The 25,446-nt window shown below is 46.8% G+C and overlaps 2 protein-coding genes across 3 annotated transcripts; one reads left to right on the top strand and one right to left on the bottom strand.

Moving 5' to 3' along the window:
* Positions 1-1,382: 1,382 nt before the first annotated feature.
* Positions 1,383-6,510, top strand: ANTKMT (adenine nucleotide translocase lysine methyltransferase). Its single transcript, XM_040440761.1, has 6 exons — positions 1,383-1,432; positions 3,525-3,688; positions 3,794-3,898; positions 3,975-4,115; positions 5,319-5,369; positions 5,609-6,510. The coding sequence occupies exons 2-6, from the start codon at positions 3,527-3,529 to the stop codon at positions 5,795-5,797; spliced, it is 648 nt and encodes a 215-aa protein (XP_040296695.1). The 5' UTR covers positions 1,383-1,432; positions 3,525-3,526; the 3' UTR covers positions 5,798-6,510.
* Positions 6,511-6,965: 455 nt separating this feature from the next.
* CCDC78 (coiled-coil domain containing 78) lies at positions 6,966-15,974 on the bottom strand. Of its 2 annotated transcripts, none has more exons than XM_040440634.1 (15): positions 15,731-15,974; positions 12,605-12,736; positions 12,215-12,301; positions 11,849-12,028; positions 11,432-11,590; positions 10,833-10,883; positions 10,601-10,689; positions 10,438-10,516; positions 10,217-10,342; positions 8,884-9,086; positions 8,459-8,633; positions 8,338-8,372; positions 7,748-7,823; positions 7,493-7,593; positions 6,966-7,249 (listed from the first exon to the last, which is right to left on the bottom strand). In XM_040440634.1, the coding sequence occupies exons 2-15, from the start codon at positions 12,674-12,676 to the stop codon at positions 7,126-7,128; spliced, it is 1,557 nt and encodes a 518-aa protein (XP_040296568.1). In that variant the 5' UTR covers positions 12,677-12,736; positions 15,731-15,974; the 3' UTR covers positions 6,966-7,125. The 2 variants fall into 2 exon arrangements, with proteins under 2 accessions (XP_040296568.1, XP_040296567.1); XM_040440633.1 differs by lacking the exon at positions 15,731-15,974 and adding an exon at positions 13,061-13,421.
* Between the last annotated feature and the right edge of the window lie 9,472 nt (positions 15,975-25,446).

The raw sequence follows: 25,446 nt of genomic DNA, 5'->3' as shown, positions 1-25,446 counted from the left end.
TGTATTTTCAGGGGGTCCGGTCTGAGGTCTATATTTTCAGGGGATCCGGTCTGAGGTCTGTATTTTCAGGGGGTCCGGTCTGAGGTCTGTATTTTCAGGGGGTCCGGTCTGAGGTCTGTTGTTAGGTCTGAGGTCTGTATTTTCAGGGGGTCCGGTCTGAGGTCTGTATTTTCAGGGGGTCCGGTCTGAGGTCTGTATTTTCAGGGGGTCCGGTCTGAGGTCTGTATTTTCAGGGGGTCTGGTCTGAGGTCTGTATTTTCAGGGGGTCCGGTCTGAGGTCTGTATTTTCAGGGGGTTCGGTCTGAGGTCTGTATTTTCAGGGGGTCTGTTCTGAGGTCTGTTGTTAGGTCTGAGGTCTGTATTTTCAGGGGGTCCGGTCTGAAGTCTGTATTTTCAGGGTGGTCCGGTCTGAGGTCTGTATTTTCAGGGGGTTCGGTCTGAGGTCTGTATTTTCAGGGGGTCCGGTCTGAGGTCTGAATTTTCAGGGGGTCCGGTCTGAGGTCTGAATTTTCAGGGGGTCCGGTCTGAGGTCTGTATTTTCAGGGGGTCCAGTCTGAGGTCTGTATTTTAAGGGGGTCCGGTCTGAGGTCTGTATTTTCTGGGGGTCCGGTCTGAGGTCTGTATTTTCTGGGGGTCCGGTCTGAGGTCTGTATTTTCAGGGGGTCCGGTCTGAGGTCTGTATTTTCAGGGGGTCCGGTCTGAGGTCTGTATTTTCAGGGGGTCCGGTCTGAGGTCTGTATTTTCAGGGTGGTCCGGTCTGAAGTCTGTATTTTCAGGGGGTCCGGTCTGAAGTCTGTATTTTAAGGGGGTCCGGTCTGAGGTCTGTATTTTCAGGGGGTCCGGTCTGAGGTCTGTATTTTCAGGGGGTCCGGTCTGAGGTCTGTATTTTCAGGCGGTCCGGTCTGAGGTCTGTATTTTCAGGGGGTCCGGTCTGAGGTCTGTATTTTCAGGGGGTCTAGTCTAAGGTCTGTATTTTCAGGGGGTCCGGTCTGAGGTCTGTATTTTCAGGGGGTCCGGTCTAAGGTCTGTATTTTCAGGGGGTCCGGTCTAAGGTCTGTATTTTCAGGGGGTCCGGTCTGAGGTCTGTTGTTAGGGTCCTCTATTAATTTGACAGGTCTAGGGGGAATCTGCAGTCATCTGTGTTAATTAATATGATTAGACTTTCTGAACAGAAACCTAATTCTGATGTTGTGTGGGAACTAACTAACTCCATTGATTTTAATGACTCGGTTACTGGACGAACATTTGGTGGTCTCCAGGCCGACTACTGAATGCATCTTACAATTACCAGCATCTCCATACAACTGCTGCACACCACGCTGTTACCTGAGACACAAAGTCACCTACACGGAACAGAACACGTCAGACAATTTTCCGGCCGGTCGGTCGTAAAGTGCGCACACTTCCGGTTCTCTCAGTTCGGCTAAGAGGGGTAAGATGCTTTCTAGTTGCTATGGTGATAGGCGCTAGATAAGGGGCATTGGGAGAGCAGACAGCTGTCAGTCTGCGCGGGGTATTGTGGGAACTTTTGGGCGGGAAACGGGTTGCGAGGAAGAGAGGATACACGTGACCTCTAGAGTTCTGAGGGGCGAAGGCAGCAGCGGTCATAGCGCTGACAGGAGGCCTTTACTGTAACCTCCCCATATAGATCACTGCATGTCGTAGAAATAATAAAAAACCTGCAGAGAAAAGTACATATAATGTACTGTAGTAGATGTCACCTGCAGTCCTATGTAACACCACAGTGATAGCTCCGAGTACAGATCATGTAGTAGATGTCACCTGCAGTCCTATGTAACCCCACAGATAACAGTGATAACTCTCTGAGTACAGATCGTGTAGTAGATGTCACCTGCAGTCCTATGTAACACCACAGTGATAGCTCAGAGTACAGATGATGTAGTAGATGTCACCTGCAGTCCTATGTAACATCAATGATAACTCTCTGAGTACAGATCGTGTAGTAGATGCCACCTGCAGTCCTATGTAACACCACAGATAACACAGTGAGAACTCTCTGAGTACAGATCATGTAGTAGATGTCACCTGCAGTCCTATGTAACACCACAGATAACACAGTGAGAACTCTCTGAGTACAGATCATGTAGTAGATGTCACCTGCAGTCCTATGTAACACCACAGATAACACAGTGATAAGTCTGTGAGTACAGATGATGTAGTAGATATCACCTGCAGTCCTATGTAACACCACAGATAACACAGTGAGAACTCTCTGAGTACAGATCATGTAGTAGATGTCACCTGCAGTCCTATGTAACACCACAGATAACAGTGAGAACTCTCTGAGTACAGATCATGTAGTAGATGTCACCTGCAGTCCTATGTAACACCACAGATAACACAGTGAGAACTCTCTGAGTACAGATCATGTAGTAGATGTCACCTGCAGTCCTATGTAACACCACAGATAACACAGTGATAACTCTCTGAGTACAGATAATGTAGTAGATGTCACCTGCAGTCCTATGTAACACCACAGATAACACAGTGAGAACTCTCTGAGTACAGATCATGTAGTAGATGTCACCTGCAGTCCTATGTAACATCACAGATAACACAGTGATAACTCTCTGAGTACAGATAATGTAGTAGATATCACCTGCAGTCCCATGTAACATCACAGATAACTCAGTGATAACTCTCTGAGTACAGATAATGTAGTAGATGTTACCTGCAGTCCTATGTAACACCACAGATAACACAGTGATAACTCTCTGAGTACAGATAATGTAGTAGATGTCACCTGCAGTCCTATGTAACACCACAGATAACACAGTGATAACTCTCTGAGTACAGATAATGTAGTAGATGTTACCTGCAGTCCTATGTAACACCACAGATAACACAGTGATAACTCTCTGAGTACAGATAATGTAGTAGATGTCACCTGCAGTCCTATGTAACACCACAGATAACACAGTAATAACTCTCTGAGTACAGATAATGTAGTAGATGTCACCCGCAGTCCTATGTAACACCACAGATAACACAGTGATAACTCTCTGAGTACAGATAATGTAGTAGATGTCACCCGCAGTCCTATGTAACACCACAGATAACACAGTGATAACTGAGTACAGATCATGTAGTAGATGTCACCTGCAGTCCTATGTAACACCACAGATAACAGTGAGAACTCTCTGAGTACAGATCATGTAGTAGATGTCACCTGCAGTCCTATGTAACACCACAGATAACACAGTGATAACTCTCTGAGTACAGATAATGTAGTAGATGTCACCTGCAGTCCTATGTAACACCACAGATAACACAGGGATAACTCTCTAAATACAGATCATGTAGTAGATGTCACCTGCAGTCCTATGTAACACCACAGATAACACAGGGATAACTCTCTAAATACAGATCATGTAGTAGATGTCACCTGCAGTCCTATGTAAGACCACAGATAACACAGTGAGAACTCTCTGAGTACAGATCACGTAGTAGATGTCACCTGCAGTCCTATGTAAGGTGTCAGTAATACTACTTCTTCCTTGCAGGAATGGATGACGGTGGCGCCCAGGACGTGGTGTCGGAGCTGGAGGGGAAGGATGTGGGCGGCTGGGGGCTCCTGCAGATCGCAGGGTGCACAGGGCTGGTGGCTTACTCGGTCTGGGCGCTGGTGCTGATGCCCGGCTTCCGAAAAGTGCCGCTAAGATTACAGGTAAAATTCTCACCGCCTATGAGGTCACCGCGTGAGGTTCAGTGATGTCACCAGCTTCCCGCGATTGGATTGGCTGTGTGATGGTATCTCTTTCTCTATACCCAGGTGCCCTACGTGCCAGCCAGTGCCAAGCAAGTGGAGAACGTCATGACGCTGCTGAGGGGGCGCGCAGGAAAGATGGCGGACCTGGGCTCCGGGGACGGCAGAATCGTGAGACATTCACTTCTTTATGTCCCGGCGCATGTTTATGGCTGCGGCCATATTGATGACGCTGCTCACCCTGCAGGTGCTGGAGGCCGCCAGGAGGGGGTTCCATCCTACCGTGGGGTACGAGCTGAACCCGTGGCTGGTGCGCCTGGCCTATCTCTACGCCTGGAGGGCTGGATACCACCGGCGGGTCACATACTTACGAGAGGACCTGTGGAAGGTAACGCCCCCGCCGCCTGAGCCCCGCTCAACATGTACACAGCGTTGTGTCAAGATCACTGCTTGCTGCCAGTGAATGAAAACAACCTTGTTTTACATCCAGTAGTTGAAAACCTACCCTGGTCTCTTAAAGGGACACTCCCAGTTCAGACCAGATGCAGCGACCAGGAAGGCCGATCGGACTCTCTTAGCTGCGCTCTTATGTCCAGCCGCCCTGGCCCCATCCTGACAGGGGCGCATGCACAGTGTGCGCACTGTTAATTTCTATGGGACTTCCGGAGCCGCGCATGTGCAGGGTGAGCTCTGTGTATTTTTATATGGTTCTTCCGTATGTCCTGTAAAAGTGAATAGAGAGGTGGCCGCGCATGCGCAGGGTGCATTCTATTCATTTCTATGGGGCTTCCGGAAATCCCATAGAAGTGAATAGACCGGTGGCCACGCATGCGCAGGGTGCGCTCTGTTCATTTCTATGGGGCTTCTGGAACTCCCATAGAAGTCAGTATAGAAAAATCTGCGCGTGCGCAGTGCGCTCTTGTTCACCACGGGGGCCCCATTCTAGAGATAGGTGCCGGTCTCAGAGGTGGGACCGACACCTATCGGACATTGGTGGCTTGCCCTATCGATGTGCCATCAAAGTCCCAGATCAGACGACCCCCTTTAATTCTCACAGCTGAGGGTTTGTTACAGTTGTATCCAGTAAAGCCTACTCTCTGCCAGCTGATCGGTCTGGATGCATTTTACCTGCACTGATACATTGTAACAAACTGTCAGGACAGGAGAAAGAGAGATCTGTGCTGCCGATGGGTTCACCTCACAGACTGGACACAACTGTGACAAACCCCCAGCTGTGAGAAGTATTAGGTCAGGAAAGGTTTTTAGCCTCTGGTTAGGTTCAAATTCACTGACAGCAAGCAGAGATCTTCACAAAGTCCACGGGAACTTTTCACTTTATGATATGTGATAGCTTCACACGTGAATATAAAACCTCTTGGTTGCTGCTGCTGTCGGGAACCCCCGGGACACAGTCGCACTGGCGGCCAGCCTCCTCTTGGTGGCGCACATCACCCCTTCTCCGGGGCGGTGCGATGGCTGACCCGCTGTCTCCCTAGGGGCTCCCGACGAGTTTACTTGACTCGATAATCCAGAGCGTCTGATAATCCGCCATCCGCAGTGTCTAGAATAACACGGCGTCTTCCTTGCGCAGGTGAAGCTGCACGACTGTGACAACGTCTCCGTATTTCTGGCCCCCAGCGTGGTAAGTGGTCGCTGCTTCCGGACGCTTTTCCTACGGTAAGGCTTAAATAGCAATCGCCGGATGCGCTGCAGCCTGACACACAGGACTGTGGAGGAGCCGTGGGGCGCGCTGCTGTTTTACGCCAGCCTGTAGCGTGGAGGCGGTATACACAGCGGCCTGGAGTCCGCCATCCCAGCGATATATTACGCAGCTGCTATTTAAGCGATTGCCTCGGGTTATAATTTACTTATTGCTCACAGCTCTCGCTGCTGGAGAACAAGATGCTGGCGGAGCTGCCCAGCGGTGCCCGGGTGGTGGCTGGACGGTTCCCACTACCCACGTGGGTACCCAGTGACATCATCGGAGAGGGTGTAGACCGGGCCTGGGCCTACGATATTGGGACTGTACGGCAAGCTGTGAAGACCAAAGAGCCGGGCACCGAGGTGTGACCACGGAAGGGACATTCACATCCCGTCACTGTGTCCTCTTTGGGTCTGAACCTAGAAGGACTGTCAGTGGAAACCGTCAGCAAGCTTGTCGTCATCAGAGCCGCCCTATAACATGGGGGCAGTGTGTACGATCAGCAGGTTCTGGAGAGGAGGCTGGGAGATTTCAGCTCTGACGTCTGCAGCACAGTGAATGCAGCTCTGGAGTATAACACAGGCTGTAATGTATTTTATGAACTGCACAATGATCATTTTATTGCTATTTATGTAGGTTTTAGTTTTTTTTAGTTTTTCTGATTTTACAATGTGCGATCATTTTTAAATTCTCTGAGAACCTATCACTGATATCATCAATAAATGGTTTATTTTAATGAATTTTCATATTTTTTTTTTTTTATCACTTCCTTTAAGCTGAAAGGTTTGTGACTTCTCTTCAGTTGTCCAGGCTTAAAAAAATAAATAAATCATGACAGCGCCACGCCTGTCCACAGGTCAAGTCTGGTATTACAGCTCATCCCCATAGGCTTCAGTGAAGCCGAGCTGCCATTCCAGACACAACCCACTCACAAGGGTGGCGCTGTTCCTGGAAGAAGAGAGTTTTCAGTTTTATCCGTTTCTGGGAAAGCTGGGTGACCACTTATTTATCGCCCATTATAGTTGTCAGGTAAGTTGTCAGCCCTCCCATTTGGAGCATTTTCAATTCTATAACTGGCAGCTAGTCTAGACTCCTCCCCCTTACTGACCAGACCCCTCCCCTTTGTTATGGTCCCTCCCCCTTACTCCAGATCCATCTCCTGATAATATTCTTTCCTCTTGCGGTTTATAATCATTATAAGTCAGAAACAATCACGTACTGACTTCCTGTTGAGTTTTTACATAGCAGCAGTGTAAAGCATGGGGGGTACAGCAGCAGTCTGTGCCTCTGATGAGACGGGGGGTAGATTTCTGGCCAACTCAGACTCCCAATGAGCTGAAGTCGCTGATCATGGCCGTGCACTAATGGAGCAAATTGGCAGTGTAAAGTATGAGGATAATGCAGGCGAGAGGCGGATTTCAGACTACCATAGACTCCAACAGACGAGGCAGCTGAGCTGTACACTCATGGAGTAGGATTGAGCAACCTCATCCTGCACCGGTCGAAGAGAATAAATAGATTTTCAAGAAGCAGAAATTTTTTGTAAAAATAAATATTTCTGACTATAATATGGTCGTTAATAAAGTCAATGACAGAGAGGTCCTCCGACCCCAGATTACAGCCGGAGACCTTCCATAGGTCATACAGTCTGTGAAGAGTCCGGCACGCAGTACCACTGACAGCCTGTAGAGGGGGATCACATCTCATGGCTGCTCTTCCTCAGAGCCCTGATGTGCAGTGACTGAGGAGCGTCAGCGCTGAAGGCCCTCTGACCGTCGCTGCCCATCAGCTTCCGCAGCCGCATGATTTCCTGTTTATATCTGTGGAAAGATATCATGAGCTACAGTTCTGCCGTGCGTCATAATAGATCCATCCCCCCCCCCCGCACATTATAGTGCGCACCTAGTACATCTGCAGCGTAGACACAGACTACATTACAGCCTGCATTACTACTTGTGTTATACTACAGAGCTTGGAGATTTCAGCTCTGAAGCCTACAGAATTGTGAATGCAGCTCTGGAGTATAATATAGGTGGACATACGTTTTATAGAGATTTCCTCACCTTCCCAAGTGCTTATCCACATACTCCTGCAGCTCCGCTACCTGCTCCTCCGCTACCACTGCTCTCGCCAGCAGCTGACTCCTTTCCTTCTCCAAGTCCTCCTAGGGGGAGCAAAAAGGACTTATGAAGTCAACGGTGCCAACCAGAGCAGCATATCCCCACCACTAGGAGGCAGTAGTGGCCATTACTCTGATGTCATCAGAACAGTTTATGGCCGCTAGCGACAGGGAAAGGCGGGACCTGGGGTTCACTTACCTGTGTGTTGTGGGTGAACTCTCTCAGTTGCTTCCTGATCTCTGCCCAGTTCTCCTCGCTCATCTGGTTGCGTTGTCTGTAGAGTAAAGGAGACGCGTCACCGATTGTGGACTCTGATCCGACTGAATCTCTTAAAGGGATTGTCCATGGTTAGAAAAAACATGTCTGGCTTCTACCTAAAACAGCGCCACACCTGTCCACAGGGTGTGTGCGGTATTGCAGCTCCACCCCATATCGGCGCAACTGAAAACAGCAGCCATGTTTTTCTAACCTTGGACAGTCCCTTTAAACGTCCCACTAACGTGGTGATCAGTATGTATTTATGCATCTCCCCAGAGCCTTGTCAGCCACTCTGCAATGCTGAGAGGGTCACATGTCCTGTTTCCCCACCCCCGTCATGGAAGGGGGGGGGGGGGGCACATGAGACTTGCCAACAGTGATGAGCGCCCTACCTGCTTGAAGTGCAGTAGCTTAAAGGGATTGTCCACTACGTTATCAAATGGAAGTATTAGAGGGAACCCGGGCAATGAGCTGCAGCACAGTCATAAGTGGACAAGCCCCTTTAAATCTAGCCCCGCCCTCTAACTTACTTTTGATTGAATACGGCATTGTCATTTATTCTTCTCTGCAACATGAAACGGCAAACAATTAGTAATTGGAATAATTAACAGGTAACTCCGCCCACAATGAATATTTACTTAATCTACCAACCTTCTCCTTCAGATCCTGGATCTGTGACTCCAGCCGGGCCTTGTCCTCTCTCAGTCGGTTTAACTCCAGGGACGACTGAGACTGTAGATCGGGGTCGGTGATAGAGAAATGATGTTCGGGGGGGCCGGGGTCAACGTCACTGTCCCCCAAAGCCAGGATCTGCTCCCTCTGCATTCTGGAAATGGATGGGAAATGATCACTGCACGGTATAAGGGAAGTGGCTAGGGGTGTGGGACTACAACTCCCTTTATGCTATGGATAGCCATTTAGAGCATACATAGAAGAGATTTCCTGGTGAAGATCCCAACAGGAACTGAATGAGACATGGATTTGGGTGTCAGATTCAGTGACCATGCTGGGGCCCCCACTAGGATTTCTGCCCAGGGCCACATTTGTGTCTCCTCCTGCTCCTGGTCTGATATTACCGGTATGCAATCATCAGGTTCTCATGTTTCTTGAGGAGGTTCTGCATCCTCTTCTTGTACTGCCGCGCCGCCGTCGCCAGCTGCTCCTCCCTAGACCTGTGAGAAGCTTTGATGTCACCAAGCATGTTGTCCACATATTGCTTCATGCGAGCCGGCTCCAATTTACCTCCTGTTCCACTCTTCAGATTCCCATCCACGTAATCCTATAAGGGAGCAAAGAGTAAACCATTCTACATCTTCTCATCATCCCACCATCATCATACATCTCATCATACATCTCATCATCTTCCTACATCTCACCATAATCCTACATCTCATCATCTTCCTACATCTCACCATAATCCTACATCTCATCATCTTTCTACATCCCACTGTAATCCTACATCTCATCATCTTTCTACATCTCACCATAATCCTACATCTCACCATAATCCTACATCTCACCATAATCCTACATTTTACCATAATCCTACATCTCATCATCTTCCTACATCTCACCATAATCCTACATCTCATCATCTTCCTACATCTCACCATAATCCTACATCTCGTCATCTTTCTACATCTCACCATAATCCCACATCTCACCATAATCCCACATCTCACCATAATCCTACATCTCATCATCTTTCTACATCTCACCATAATCCTACATCTCATCATCTTTCTACATCTCACCATAATCCTACATCTCATCATCTTTCTACATCTCACCATAATCCCACATCTCACCATAATCCTACATCTCATCATCTTTCTACATCTCACCATAATCCTACATCTCATCATCTTTCTACATCTCACCATAATCCTACATCTCACCATAATCCTACATCTCATCATCTTTCTACATCCCACTGTAATCCTACATCTTGTCATATACCTACAATCCACCATCATCTTGCATCCCAACATAATCCTATATCTCATAATCTTCTTCCATCCCATCATCATCCTACATCCCGCCATGTTCTTAACATCCTGCAATTATCCTATATTTTATAATCTTCGTACATCCCATCATCATCCTGCATCCCACCATCATCTCACACCCCGCCATCATTCTACATCCTAAAATTATCCTACATCCCATCATCATCCTACAACCCATCATCCTAATTCCCACCATCATTCTGTTCTACATCATGCTACTAGTGCTCATCTCACATCACCCTACATCCTGTCTTCTTCCATCCATCATCCTACATCCAGTCTTCATTCTACATCTCACCATCATCCTACATCCCCTCCTTCATCCCTCATCTCACCATCATCTCACAACCCTACCACCATTCCACGTTTATGAGTAGCCGTAGCTTATAAAGGCTCTCACAGCTAGATCCTGAATATAGTGGTTGAGCCTTGATCGATACTCCTCATTGAGCTCCTTCAGCTGCATCTGGAGACGAGAGTTTTCAGCTTCAATTTCCTTCAGCTGACTCTGAGATGTCAAGAGAACCTAAGGAAGAGGGTAGATAAAGAAAATGATCTGAAAATTCCACTTCCCCAGGTGATAAGAGTAGACACAAAGGACACAACAGAGCCATCACTCACTGCAGACTGTTCGGCCATCTTGTGCTGAGTGTTGCGGATGCCTCTTTTCGCCTCTTGGAGCTCCTTACCCATGGCAATGCTGTGGTTAGATGATGAAACACGTGAGACAGACATCTTCTTACAGGGTTTTCTAGATCTTGAAGTAACCTTGAATAGAACTTACACTCGCTCCTCTAACTTCTGCTGCTGGGTGTCGTGGATTTTCTTCATGCTTTGAATCTCTTCCTTGATTTCATCTTGGTTCCCAAGAAGCTGCAAAGACACAAAGGTCAAAGTGAGCAGATATAGAGACGGATAAACCGCTCCTGCTGACCGCCAGCCTGGAGCAAGCTCCACCATCTTCTCTAAAAACCAGAGTCCTATAGATGATGATTAAACATGAAATCATGACTTACGTTTCTTTCTAGTTTTTTCCGTTCATGCTCTGAGGCCACCAGCTCTTCAGGCTGAAAAACCCAACGTGTTCATAATTACTTGTTTGAATTTCTGTAATTTTTTGTAACATTTACCTGTGATACCGTCTACAAACCCCGTATAGTTCAACCTATATATGGTGAGCGCAAGGTCAGTCATGTGACTTAAAGGACACCTACCTGAGGACAATTCTGGAAGACCCTGTGGCATAGAATTCACAATTTGAAAAGCGTCCCGGGCATCGGACCCCCTCCGATCTCATATTTATGACCTATCCTGAGGATAGGTCATCAATATGTTAATCCTGGAACACCCCTTTAAAGGTGTTGTCCCATCATGGTGACCCCAGCCTATGTGCTCCAGTAGGTCATATGAATGTGTCCACTACAGGAGCGATGTGGACATCGTGGCCATTCAGATGACTAATGCATCGGTGACCCACTGAAAACAATGGGCGGCAGACACCACGCAGCCGGCACAGGAAATTGCGGGTGTGGAGTATGCGCTGAAATTCCAGCGACATAAACCGCCGTATGAACATATTACATTGCAGGCAATGGTGTGAATGTGACCCACCTACCTTGATATTTCGCGCTGACATGCGGTTGACCATGGCTCGCACCCTGTCCAGCTCTGACGTGGCCTCATTGACCAGAGCTTGAGACTGCGTGTAGGCATCATTTCGCTCTCGGTTGACCAGATTGAGAAGCTCCATGCTCAGCTCATCATTTTTGGCAACCTGTGCGGACGGAGACATTAGACAACAGCGAAAAAAATCCAAAAACAACAATCTATGAAGGTTGGTGAACTACTGTATAGAGCAATGAGATTGGCAAAAAATGTAGAAAAGAGTTTTTCCATGAAGCCCTATAGATATATATATGTCCATCCTGATGTTCCAGGTTCATGAATAAAATTCCTGAACTACAGTGTAAACTGACACACAAGCTGAACAGTAAAATAAAAGTCACGGACTGATTGCAGGCGTGGTCCTCACCTCACGCTCATGCTCTTTGCTCAGTGCCAGGTAATTACTCTTTAAAACGATGTACTCGTCAGCCAGGTCCTTACGGTTCACCTCCACAGATCGGAGACGTTCCTTCAAGGCCTCGTACTCTCCAGATAACTTCTCCTTATGAAGTTCTACGGTCATCATTCTGTTCTCCAGTGTCAAGATCTACGTGGAAGTCAGAATGTAGTTAGGGGGCCAGTAGACTTCCTGTTTCATCAAAGGTTCAGGAGGCTGCTCTGTCTGTCCTCCATGATTTACACTGCAGCTCAGATTGTTCACATTGGCTGCTATGTATCAACAAAAGCTCTGCAGGAAGTGAGTCCATGGAGATTTGATTTCAGTCCAACTTACTATGTTCTTGAGTTCAAAAATCTCGGCCTCGTAGTGCTCCCTGATCTTGTTGGTTTCAATCTGAAGTTCTATCAACTCCTTAGAAATCTGTGAAAAGAAAAATGTAACTTGGGGAAGGGGGACGGACGGACATAAAATGCATCAAGATCCATGTCACAGGACACCATCAAACAGCTCCTCATATCTCAGCTGTCTCAACCACTATGAAGTGCTGCAGAACATACACAACAAGGTTCTGTAGGAGTCTAAAACACGAAAGGTAGGGTTCTAGAACATTCAACTTCTCCAGAATGACCCACCTCGTACTAAAACACGAAAGGTAGGGTTCTAGAACATCCAACTTCTCCAGCTTGACCCACCTCGTTCTAGAGTCCATAGAACATCTCGTACCTTCAGCTTCTCCTCCTCGCTCATCACCAGTCGTGACGACAGATCCGTCTTGGACCCAGCTAGTTTCCCCATCTTGTCCTGCAGTTCGGTCAGCTTGGCGTACAGTCTCTCGTTGCGATCCTGCAGCTGAACCTGAGAGATCAAAGAAATCAGACCCTGCTCAACGGCACAAGATATAGAAGAGTGCTCCAACTATGGAGGTCCTCCGTTGACCATGAATGAGAACCTAGAAGGACAGCACCCCCCAACCTCCCAAACCATAACACAGACCCACTATTTGGAGGTGTAACGTATGGACTCTCATGCATTTCGGTCGAAATGCTGACCCCCTTCGTCAAGCTGGACCCGATGAAGCGGGCTCCAAAGAGAGATATGACTTTATCAGGCATAACTAGTTGATTCCTTGCAGCTTCATTCAGCGACCCACTTTTTCTTAAATCGTTGCGATCTACTCACATTCTCGTTGCTCAGCTGCCTGACCTGCTCCTTCAGAGAGAAGTCACTGTCTTCAGAGGCGTCCATGGTTGTCACACAGCACAGAAAGGCAGAGCAATGCACCCCGGGCTGGATGTGTTTACAGCCGGGAGAGGAGTTACCATGGAGACCTGGCAAGCAATCAGCCGGTGACTCCCCAGTGACAGGGAGGGGAATGCAAGGCTTGCAGCACAGGATACAACGGAGGCGCGGTGACGTCACCAGGTCTATTTATAATGCAGTTGTGATGACACCAAGCACAAAGCTTTATGTGTGTGTGGAGGAGAACACACGAGATGAGTCTTAAAGGGTTTCTGTCATCAGAATTAACCCTGTCTGCCATGTATCTCGCGCCTGCGCCATCCCGTTAAGTGTTCGGCGCAGGCGCAGTGAGTGGTGGCAGATAGGGCCGGCAGGAGGAGACCAAGGCTGCTTGGCCCTGTCAATCAAGTGCAGCGGGGCAGGTCCAGAGGAGGGAAAACTGAGCTTTTAGGAGCAGGAACAACGCGCTAATGTCAGCTAGTTTAATAGGGTTAAGGCCTCATGCACACGACCGTATTTTGTTTTATCGTGTCCGTTCAGTTTTTTTTGCGGATAGGATGCGGACCCATTCATTTCAATGGGTCCGCAAAAAACGCGGACAGCACACCGTGTGCTGTCCGCATCAGTATGTCCGTTCCGTTGCTCCGCAAAAAAAATAGTGCATGTCCTATTTTTTTCTAGTTTGCGGACAAGGATAGTCATCATTACAATGGATCCGCCAAAAAAACGGATCCGCAAAAAAAACGTATGCCATACGGAAAGTCATCAGTTTTTTTCGCGGATCCGCAATTTGCGGACCGCAAAACACATACGGTCGTGTGCATGTAGCCTAAGGCCTTATGCACACGACAGTGTTTTTTCACTGTCAGTGATTTGGCTTCAGTGGTCCGTGTCCGATTTTGCTTCAGTTGTGTTGTGTCTTCCTTTTTTTTTGTCTGACAAGGGGGGGAAAAAGGGAAGGTTAATGAAAAGTGTAATTTTATTGCATCAAGGTCTTGTAGAAAAAAGCGGACACTGAGGACATACCAGTTGTGCATCCGTTTTTTTTGACGGACCCATTGACTTGAATGGATCCGTCCTCCGTTTTCCACTGACAAGAATAGGAGAGGTTATTTTTTTTGACGGACTGGAATCACGGATCACGGATGCGGAGAAAAAACTGAGGACTATCAGTTTTTTTTCACAGCTCCATAGAAATGAATGGGACCTCCGCTAAACTGTGAAAAATGACGGAACGGACGCGGATGCACACAAGGTCGTGTGCATGAGGCCTAATACTGATGACAGAAACCCTGAAATGTTTCTGCAATCCTGTACAACCCCTTGAATTGACAGCTGTAGCTTTATGGTTACTAAGCAACGCTTACTTCCTGTCAGAGACAGCCAGAAACAGGAAGTGGCTTGCGTTCCACATGTGTGATGAAGTTCTAGCTGGTTACCAAGGAAACGTTGTCACATGCTTCTAGGAACAGCTCAGTGACTCCTGGGGAAGGCTGTGTTGCTTAGCAACAGATAAATAATTTAAAGGGACAGTGCTAAAGAATAAAAGCAACAAAATACAGATAGAAAACAATGGAGACCTGATGGACCCATTAGATTTTAATGGGATCTGTCAGGATTTAGGATCCTTTACTGGTCAAGCTTAGCCGATCCTTTGGATCCTGACCCGATCCACTGACTATCTAATGTCTATGTGGATGGCTGGAGGGAAACAAGAACCCACTGGGTTGGATTCTTCCCTGTATCATCTTTTTGTTTCCCTCCGCAGTTATGGGGACCCAGGTGCTTGACGCTGGGGGTATGGGTGATGCTGAAACAAATGGCACCCTTCACAGGCCACATACAGTATTCTGATTTATGGGCTGAGGAAGGGGGGGGGGGCACTTGTAGGATATCTGCACTTACCAAACAAGATGTGCTGCGGTGTAAAGCATGGTGGACAAAGGTAGAGCCTCAGGGGGTGGGTGTCCGGCTACCTCAGGGGATCATCATCATAGCTGTGGTCTATACTCTAGTCACATCCAGAGCTGTATTCACGATTCTGATGGTCTATTTACGTCCTGCTTGTTGCAGCTCTGGATGTGACTGGAGACTCATGCATCTGGATTATGTAGACACAGACCCTGCAGTCTGCCATCCTTCTCCTGTGGTTGCATACAATCTATTGCTCTCTGTTATTAGCTCGGGTACAAGCAGTCTGGACTCCAGGGTCACTGCCGCCATCTTTTTGTGTCTCTCTCCAGGATGAGACGTTTGCTGTGTTTAATAATGCAGCAAGGTTTGGTGTAGATTGTGACACGTTCCTCGAAGTCAATGCTCCCCGGTATAGTGACCAACGTGTCCTCGCTTGTAGACTTACAGTAGGTCTATAGGTCACCCTCCCGGGAACATTTTGTTCCATAAAATCCTGGAAGTGTCGTCAGCTCTTTATCTAACCCTAACCCTGATCTGTAAACACGTGACGCCTCCCGCACCCTCCACTAGTGATTTCTAGCATCATATCTCTATGTCCTGTACATTAGGACGCCCCCAATAACATGGCAACTCATCAGACCACACCCCCATAATACTGTACGGTACCCAATATCAATAATAACAGACTCCACTCACATCCAAAGCTGCATTCAAAAGTAAAAGCTCAAAGTTAGACTTCACATGCCGGACAGCAGGTGGAGCTATTCAGTAGTCTGTTGATGACCAGTACAGTTGTCTATGCAGCTTTGGATATGATTGCAATTTTACAGCCTTCTTGCACTCCCTCGATCACTCCTGCTGCAGGTAGGTAGGACCCCCTCGATAGCTCCTGCTTCGGGTGGGTGAGACCCCCTAGATCGCTCCTGCTCCCGGTTGGTGGGACCCCCTCAATCGCTTCTGCTCCGGGTGGGTAGAACCGCCTTGATCACTCCTGCTGCGGGTGGGTGGGACCCCTTGGAACGCTCCTGGTAAGCGTCACCCCCCCTCAATCGTTTCTGCTTCAGGTGGGTAGGACCCCCTCGATCACTCTTGCTTCGGGTGGGTCCGACCCACTCGATCGCTCCTGATTCAGGTAAGTGTGAACCCCTTAATCGTTCCTGGTGGGTGGGACCCCCTCGATCGCTTCTGCTCCAGGTGTGTAAGACCCCCTTGATCGCTCCTGCTCCTGGTAAGCGGGATCCCCTTGAACGCTCCTGCTCCTGGTGGGTGAGACCCCCTAGATCGCTCCTGCTCCTGGTTGGTGGGACCCCCTCAATTGCTTCTGCTCCGGGTGGGTAGGACCGCCTTGATCACTCCTGCTGCGGGTGGGTGGGACCTCTTGGAACGCTCCTGCTCCTGGTAAGCGTGACCCCCTCAATCGCTTCTGCTTCGGGTGAGTAGGACCCCCTCGATCACTCTTGCTTCGGGTGGGTCCGACCCACTCGATCGCTCCTGATTCAGGTAAGTGTGACCCCCTTAATCGTTCCTGGTGGGTGGGACCCCCTCGATCGCTTCTGCTCCAGGTGTGTAAGACCCCCTTGATCGCTCCTGCTCCTGGTAAGCGGGATCCCCTTGAACGCTCCTGCTCCTGGTGGGACCCCCTCGATCACTCCTGATCATAGTGGGTGAGACCCCCTAGATCACTCCTGCTACTGGTCAGTGGGACCCCTCAATCGCTTCTGCTCCGGGTGGGTAGGACCCCCTCAATCGCTCCTGCTTCAGGTGGGTGAGACCCCCTCGATCGCTCCTGCTGAATGGGACCCCCTTGATTGCTCCTGCTCTGGGTCGGTGAATGCCCCTCGATCACTCCTTTTCCTTTCCCCTTTTTGTACAGGTTACATTAACCCTTTGTTGTGGTGCTCTGGCTCCAGGTGTGTCCTTATCATGAACGCAGCTCTCCAGATTCATAATGGATGGTGACCAGTGTTTATTGTGACGAGCAGCCAACTGTCCCAGGGTCAATGACCGAGGAGTCGTCAGGATCACAGAGTTGACCGAGACTCAGCCCAAATCACAGATACATCAAACAGACTTTGGCTGATTAAAAGTCTGAACAAGAACACCACTGTTGTAGAGATGAGCTAACTTCTTGAAATTTGTTTCATATCTGCTTTGACAAATTTTTCAAAAAGTTCAATTAATATTCGAATCAATTCTATGCGAATCGAAGTTGCTTCAATTGCCCTAAAAATTAGTATATAACACCCTCTAGTGTCCTACAACTATATTTATTATATATTTTTGGTTCATTTTTAAAATAAATGTTTGCTTTTTCTCAGCCCCTTCCCACCCTTCTCTTAGCTCTTGAACACAATGGCATCAATAGTAAATCATGTCTGAGTGACACTGACTTACATGGATGACGGTGTAAATGAACAGTGTGTTTAAAAACACACTGCACCGGCACACGTTTTATGCTTTTTCATACTCCAAAGCTTCCAAAAATTGTCCCTTATGGGCACAGAAGGTGTTTAAACATACCCAGTGTTATGGTGAAAAAAACTGTGGCTTGTTGAGACCAAGCATCCCAAAAATTATGCCTCAACGGAGACAGATCCCTGCCCCTGTTTATACACACACGTGTCTTGTTCTGCAAAAGTATCCAGAAATGATGCCTTAAAGGGATCCTGTCATCAACTTTATGCTGACCTCACTGATGGCAGCATAAATTAGTGACAGAAATGCTGATGTCAGCGCTGTGTCACTCATGAGCTAAAAGTAAGCGGTTGCTGAGAACCAGCATCATAATCATTGCAGACCAGGCCTTGAAAAGAGTCAAATCTACCTGAGAAGAGTCCTAGTTATTCATAATCTCCTGCTCTCCCTGCCCATCTGTTGATGATTGGCAGTTGCGGCTCCGTGTCCCCATTGGGTCCCCGTGCTGCGGTGACGGGGACCTGATGGCTGAAAAGGCAGCTTGAGGCCTTTCATAGGCATCGGGGCTTGCCTTCCAAGTAAAAAAAAAAAAGAAGAAAAACAGACATTTTAGGTATCGCCGCCACATATGCAATGACTGGCTCTATAAAAATATCTCATAATCCACTGCATCAGGTGAATGCCATAAAAAAAATTACTAAAAACTGCGAAAAAAAATGAATTTTTTGTTACCTTACATCACAAAAACTGTAATTCCAGGCGATCAAAAAGTCGTATGTACCCCAAAATAGTACCAATCAAACCTTCACCTCATCCTTCAAAACATGAGCCCCTACATAAGAAAATCGCCCAAAAAGTTTGAAAAAAATATGGCTTTCAGAAAATGGAGACAAAAACATGATTTTTTTTTCCCCCATGATTTTTTTTATTGTGTAAAACTGAAATAATTTTTTTTAAAAAGTTGACATATTAGGTATCACTGCATCTTTAACAACCTGCTCTATAAAAATATCACATGACCTACTCTCTAAGGTGAATTCTGTAAAAAAAAACAAAAAAAAACTGCCCCATAAAGTGTCATATTGAATGATCCAAAAAATCATATGCACCCCAAAATGGTACCAATAAAAACGCAACTCTTCCCGCAAGAAACAAGCCCCTGCAGAAAAATTTAAAAAATTATGGCTTTCAGAAAATGGAGACACAAAAACATGATTCTTTTTTCAAAAATGCTTTATTATGTAAAACTAAATAAATAAAAGTAGACAACCAACTCTATGAAAATAGCGCATGATCTAACCTGTCAGGTGAACGCTGTAAAAAACGAAAAAATTTAAACTTACCTTACCTCACAAAAAGTGTAATATAAAGCGATCAAAAATCATATGTACCCCAAAATAGTATCCATACAACTGTCCCCTTATCACGTACTGTAGTTTCCAAAATAGTGTCACTTTTTGGGAGTTTCTACTGTAGGGGTGCATCAGAGGGGTCTTTAAATGTGACATGGTGCCTAAAAACCAGTCCAGTAAAATCTGCCCTCCAAAAACCATGCGGCGCTCCTTTCCCCCTGAGCCCTGCCGTGTGCCCGTACAGCAGTTCACCACCACATGTAGGGTGTTTCTGTAAACTACAGAATCAGGGTAATATACACTGCTCAAAAAAATTAAGGGAACACAAAAATAACACATCCTAGATCTGAATTAATTAAATATTCTTCTGAAATACTTTGTTCTTTACATAGTTGAATGTGCTGACAACAAAATCACACAAAAATAAAAAAATGGAAATCAAATTTTTCAACCCATGGAGGTCTGGATTTGGAGTCACCCTCAAAATTAAAGTGGAAAAACACACTACAGGCTGATCCAACTTTGATGTAATGTCCTTAAAACAAGTCAAAATGAGGGTCAGTAGTGTGTGTGGCCTTCACGTGCCTGTATGACCTCCCTACAACGCCTGTGTATGCTCCTGATGAGGTGGCGGACGGTCTCCTGAGGGATCTCCTCCCAGACCTGGACTAAAGCATCTGCCAACTCCTGGACAGTCTGTGGTGCAACGTGACGTTGGTGGATAGAGCGAGACATGATGTCCCAGATGTGCTCAATTGGATTCAGGTCTGGGGAACGGGCGGGCCAGTCCATAGCATCAATACCTTCATCTTGAAGGAACTGCTGACACACTCCAGCCACATGAGGTCTAGCATTGTCTTGCATTAGGAGGAACCCAGGGCCAACCGCACCAGCATATGGTCTCACAAGGGGTCTGAGGATCTTATCTCGGTACCTAATGGCAGTCAGGCTACCTCTGGCGAGCACATGGAGGGCTGTGCGGCCCTCCAAAGAAATGCCACCCCACACCATTACCGACCCAATGCCAAACCGGTCATGCTGGAGGATGTTGCAGGCAGCAGAACGTTCTCCACGGCGTCTCAAGACTCTGTCACGTCTGTCACATGTGCTCAGTGTGAACCTGCTTTCATCTGTGAAGAGCACAGGGCGCCAGTGGCGAATTTGCCAATCTTGGTGTTCTCTGGCAAATGCCAAACGTCCTGCACAGTGTTGGGCTGTAAGCACAACCCCCACCTGTGGACGTCGGGCCCTCATATCACCCTCATGGAGTCTGTTTCTGACCGTTTGAGCAGACACATTCACATTTGTGGCCTGCTGGAGGTCAGTTTGCAGGGCTCTGGCAGTGCTCCTCCTGTTCCTCCTTGCACAAAGGCGGAGGTAGCGGTCCTGCTGCTGGGTTGTTGCCCTCCTACGGCCTCCTCCACGTCTCCGGATGTACTGGCCTGTCTCCTGGTAGCACCTCCATGCTCTGGACACTACGCTGACAGACACAGCAAACCTTCTTGCCACAGCTCGCATTGATGTGCCATCCTGGATAAGCTGCACTACCTGAGCCACTTGTGTGGGTTGTAGACTCCGTCTCATGCTACCACTAGAGTGAAAGCACCGCCAGCATTCAAAAGTGACCAAAACATCAGCCAGGAAGCATAGGAACTGAGAAGTGGTCTGTGATCACCACCTGCAGAACCACTCCTTTATTGGGGGTGTCTTGCTAATTGCCTATAATTTCCACCTGTTGTCTATCCCATTTGTACAACAGCATGTGAAATTGATTGTCACTCAGTGTTGCTTCCTAAGTGGACAGTTTGATTTCACAGAAGTGTGATTGACTTGGAGTTACATTGAGTTGTTTAAGTGTTCCCTTTATTTTTTTGAGCAGTGTATATTGAGTTCTGTTTGGCTGTTAACCCTTGATGTATTACAGGAAAAAATGGATTAAAATGGAAGATCTGCCAAAAAAAAGTAAAATTTTGAAATTTTATCAACATTTTCTTTTAGTTCTTTTGGAACACCTTAACAAAGTTTGTAAAATCAGTTTTGAATAACTTGAGGGTTTTAGTTTTAAAAAATGGGGTCATTTATGTGTGGTTTCTATTATGTAAGCCCCACAAAGTGACTTCAAAACTGAACGGATCCTTAAAAAATGGGTTTTGGAAATTTTCATAAAAATTTTAAGAATTGCTCCTAAAAGTAGACATATGGGGAATGTTAAGTAATAAATATTTTAAAATAATTTTTCCCAATTTTGGGTAACTTTGGGATTCTTTAAACATAAAGGGGAAATATATCTACTAAAATTTACCAATGTCATGAAGTACAATGTGTCACAAGAAAAAACGTTCCAAAATTATTACCACATAAAGTGACACATGTCAGATTTGCAAAAATTTGCCTGGTCCTTAAGACGAAAAATGGCCTCTGTATCTAATCCTATCATGTGTGATACTGAGTCCTGAGCTGTGTATCTAATCCTATCATGTGTGATACTGAGTCCTGAGCTGTGTATCTAATCATATCATGTGTGATACTGACTGCTGAGCTGTGTATCTAATCCTATCATGTGTGATACTGTCTGCTGATCTGTGTATCTAATCCTATCATGTGTGATACTGTCTGCTGAGCTGTGTATCTAATCCTATCCTGTGTGATACTGTCTGCTGAGCTGTGTATCTAATCCTCTCCTGTGTGATACTGTCTGCTGAGCTGTGTATCTAATCCTCTCCTGTGTGATACTGCCTGCTGAGCTGTGTATCTGATCCTATCCTGTGTGATACTGTCTGCTGAGCTGTGTATCTAATCCTATCCTGTGGGATACTGTCTGCTGAGCTGTGTATCTAATCCTCTCCTGTGTGATACTGTCTGCTGAGCTGTGTATCTAATCCTCTCCTGTGTGATACTGTCTGCTGAGCTGTGTATCTAATCCTCTCCTGTGTGATACTGCCTGCTGAGCTGTGTATCTGATCCTATCCTGTGTGATACTGTCTGCTGAGCTGTGTATCTAATCCTATCCTGTGGGATACTGTCTGCTGAGCTGTGTATCTAATCCTCTCCTGTGTGATACTGTCTGCTGAGCTGTGTATCTAATCCTCTCCTGTGTGATACAGTCTGCTGAGCTGTGTATCTAATCCTCTCCTGTGTGATACTGTCTGCTGAGCTGTGTATCTAATCCGATCCTGTGTGATACAGTCTGCTGAGCTGTGTATCTAATCCTATCATGTGTGATACTGTCTGCTGAGCTGTGTATCTAATCCTCTCCTGTGTGATACAGTCTGCTGAGCTGTGTATCTAATCCTATCATGTGTGATACTGTCTGCTGAGCTGTGTATCTAATCCTATCCTGTGTGATACTGTCTGCTGAGCTGTGTATCTAATCCTCTCCTGTGTGATACAGTCTGCTGAGCTGTGTATCTAATCCTCCCCTGTGTGATACTGTCTGCTGAGCTGTGTGTCTAATCCTCTCCTGTGTGATACAGTCTGCTGAGCTGTGTATCTAATCCTATCATGTGTGATACTGTCTGCTGAGCTGTGTATCTAATCCTATCCTGTGTGATACTGTCTGCTGAGCTGTGTATCTAATCCTATCCTGTGTGATACTGTCTGCTGAGCTGTGTATCTAATCCTCTCCTATGTGATACTGTCTGCTGAGCTGTGTATCTAATCCTATCCTGTGTGATACTGTCTGCTGAGCTGTGTATCTAATCCTCTCCTGTGTGATACTGTCTGCTGAGCTGTGTATCTAATCCTCTCCTGTGTGATACTGTCTGCTGAGCTGTGTATCTAATCCTATCCTGTGTGATACTGTCTGCTGAGCTGTGTATCTAATCCTCTCCTATGTGATACTGTCTGCTGAGCTGTGTATCTAATCCTATCCTGTGTGATACTGTCTGCTGAGCTGTGTATCTAATCCTATCCTGTGTGATACTGTCTGCTGAGCGGTGTATCTAATCCTCTACTGTGTGATACTGTCTGCTGAGACGTGTATCTAATCCTATCCTGTGTGATACTGTGTGCTGAGCTGTGTATCTAATCCTATCCTGTGTGATACTGTCTGCTGAGCTGTGTATCTAATCCTATCCTGTGTGATACTGTCTGCTGAGCTGTGTATCTAATCCTATCCTGTGTGATACTGTCTGCTGAGCGGTGTATCTAATCCTCTCCTGTGTGATACTGTCTGCTGAGCTGTGTATCTAATCCTCTCCTGTGTGATACTGTCTGCTGAGCTCTGTATCTAATCCTATCCTGTGTGATACTGTCTGCTGAGCTGTGTATCTAATCCTATCATGTGTGATACTGTCTGCTGAGCTGTGTATCTAATCCTCTCCTGTGTGATACTGTCTGCTGAGCTGTGTATCTAATCCTATCCTGTGTGATACTGTCTGCTGAGCTGTGTATCTGAACCTATCCTGTGTGATACTGTCTGCTGAGCTGTGTATCTAATCCTCTCCTGTGTGATACTGTCTGCTGAGCTGTGTATCTAATCCTATCCTGTGTGATACTGTCTGCTGAGCTGTGTATCTAATCCTATCCTGTGTGATACTGCCTGCTGAGCTCTGTATCTAATCCTATCCTATGTGATACTGTCTGCTGAGCTGTGTATCTAATCCTATCCTGTGTGATAATGTCTGCTGAGCTGTGTATCTAATCCTATCCTGTGTGATACTGTATGCTGAGCTGTGTATCTAATCCTATCATGTGTGATACTGTCTGCTGAGCTGTGTATCTAATCCTATCCTGTGTGATACTGTCTGCTGATCTGTGTATCTAATCCTATCCTGTGTGATACTGTCTGCTGAGCTGTGTATCTAATCCTCTCCTGTGTGATACTGTCTGCTGAGCTGTGTATCTAATCCTCTCCTGTGTGATACTGTCTGCTGAGCTCTGTATCTAATCCTCTCCTGTGTGATACTGTCTGCTGAGCTGTGTATCTAATCCTCTCCTGTGTGATACTGAGTCCCGAGCTGTGTATCTAATCCTCCCCTGTGTGATACTGTCTGCTGAGCTGTGTATCTAATCCTATCCTGTGTGATACTGTCTGCTGAGCTGTGCATCTAATCCTCTCCTGTGTGATACTGTCTGCTGAGCTGTGTATCTAATCCTATCCTGTGTGATACTGTCTGCTGAGCTGTGTATCTAATCCTATCCTGTGTGATACTGTCTGCTGAGCTGTGTATCTAATCCTATCCTGTGTGATACTGTCTGCTGAGCTGTGTATCTAATCCTCCCCTGTGTGATACTGTCTGCTGAGCTGTGTATCTAATCCTCCCCTGTGTGATACTGTCTGCTGAGCTGTGTATCTAATCCTGTCCTGTGTGATACTGTCTGCTGAGCTGTGTATCTAATCCTATCCTGTGTGATACTGTCTGCTGAGCTGTGTATCTAATCCTATCCTGTGTGATACTGTCTGCTGAGCTCTGTATCTAATCCTCTCCTGTGTGATACTGTCTGCTGAGCTGTGTATCTAATCCTATCCTGTGTGATACTGTCTGCTGAGCTGTGTATCTAATCCTGTCCTGTGTGATACTGTCTGCTAAGCTGTGTATCTAATCCTATCCTGTGTGATACAGTCTGCTGAGCTGTGTATCTAATCCTCTCCTGTGTGATACTGTCTGCTGAGCTGTGTATCTAATCCTCTCCTGTGTGATACTGTTTGCTGAGCTGTGTATCTAATCCTCTCCTGTGTGATACTGTCTGCTGAGCTGTGTATCTAATCCTGTCCTGTGTGATACAGTCTGCTGAGCCGTGTATCTAATCCTATCCTGTGTGATACTGTCTGCTGAGCTGTGTATCTAATCCTCCCCTGTGTGATACTGTCTGCTGAGCTGTGTATCTAATCCTCTCCTGTGTGATACTGTCTGCTGAGCTCTGTATCTAATCCTCTCCTGTGTGATACTGTCTGCTGAGCTGTGTATCTAATCCTCTCCTGTGTGATACAGTCTGCTGAGCTCTGTATCTAATCCTCTCCTGTGTGATACTGTCTGCTGAGCTCTGTATCTAATCCTCTCCTGTGTGATACAGTCTGCTGAGCTGTGTATCTAATCCTATCCTGTGTGATACTGTCTGCTGAGCTGTGTATCTAATCCTCTCCTGTGTGATACTGTCTGCTGAGCTGTGTATCTAATCCTGTCCTGTGTGATACTGTCTGCTGAGCTGTGTATCTAATCCTCTCCTGTGTGATACTGTCTGCTGAGCTGTGTATCTAATCCTCTCCTGTGTGATACTGTCTGCTGAGCTGTGTATCTAATCCTGTCCTGTGTGATACTGTCTGCTGAGCTGTGTATCTAATCCTATCCTGTGTGATACAGTCTGCTGAGCTGTGTATCTAATCCTATCCTGTGTGATACTGTCTGCTGAGCTGTGTATCTAATCCTCTCCTGTGTGATACAGTCTGCTGAGCTGTGTATCTAATCCTCTCCTGTGTGATACTGTCTATACCACAGCTTCACTAGCTCAGACAGACCGCAGCTCATGTATGAGACTCGATCAGACGCCCCCTGCTGGCAGACTCCGGTCACAGCAGGCTGCTGACACCTCCCAGTCTGATAATGACAGTAATTATGAGGATTCTTATCACGAGTCTTGTTTGAAAACAAAGTCCTGTCTGTCTTGGCGGCGGTCCTGTGTACACGGCGCGGTTATCATTAATCC

Source organism: Bufo bufo, chromosome 7 (assembly GCF_905171765.1).
Source record: "Bufo bufo chromosome 7, aBufBuf1.1, whole genome shotgun sequence".
NCBI classification, from domain to species: Eukaryota; Metazoa; Chordata; class Amphibia; order Anura; family Bufonidae; genus Bufo; species Bufo bufo.
This window is presented reverse-complemented; position numbering and strand designations above follow the sequence as displayed.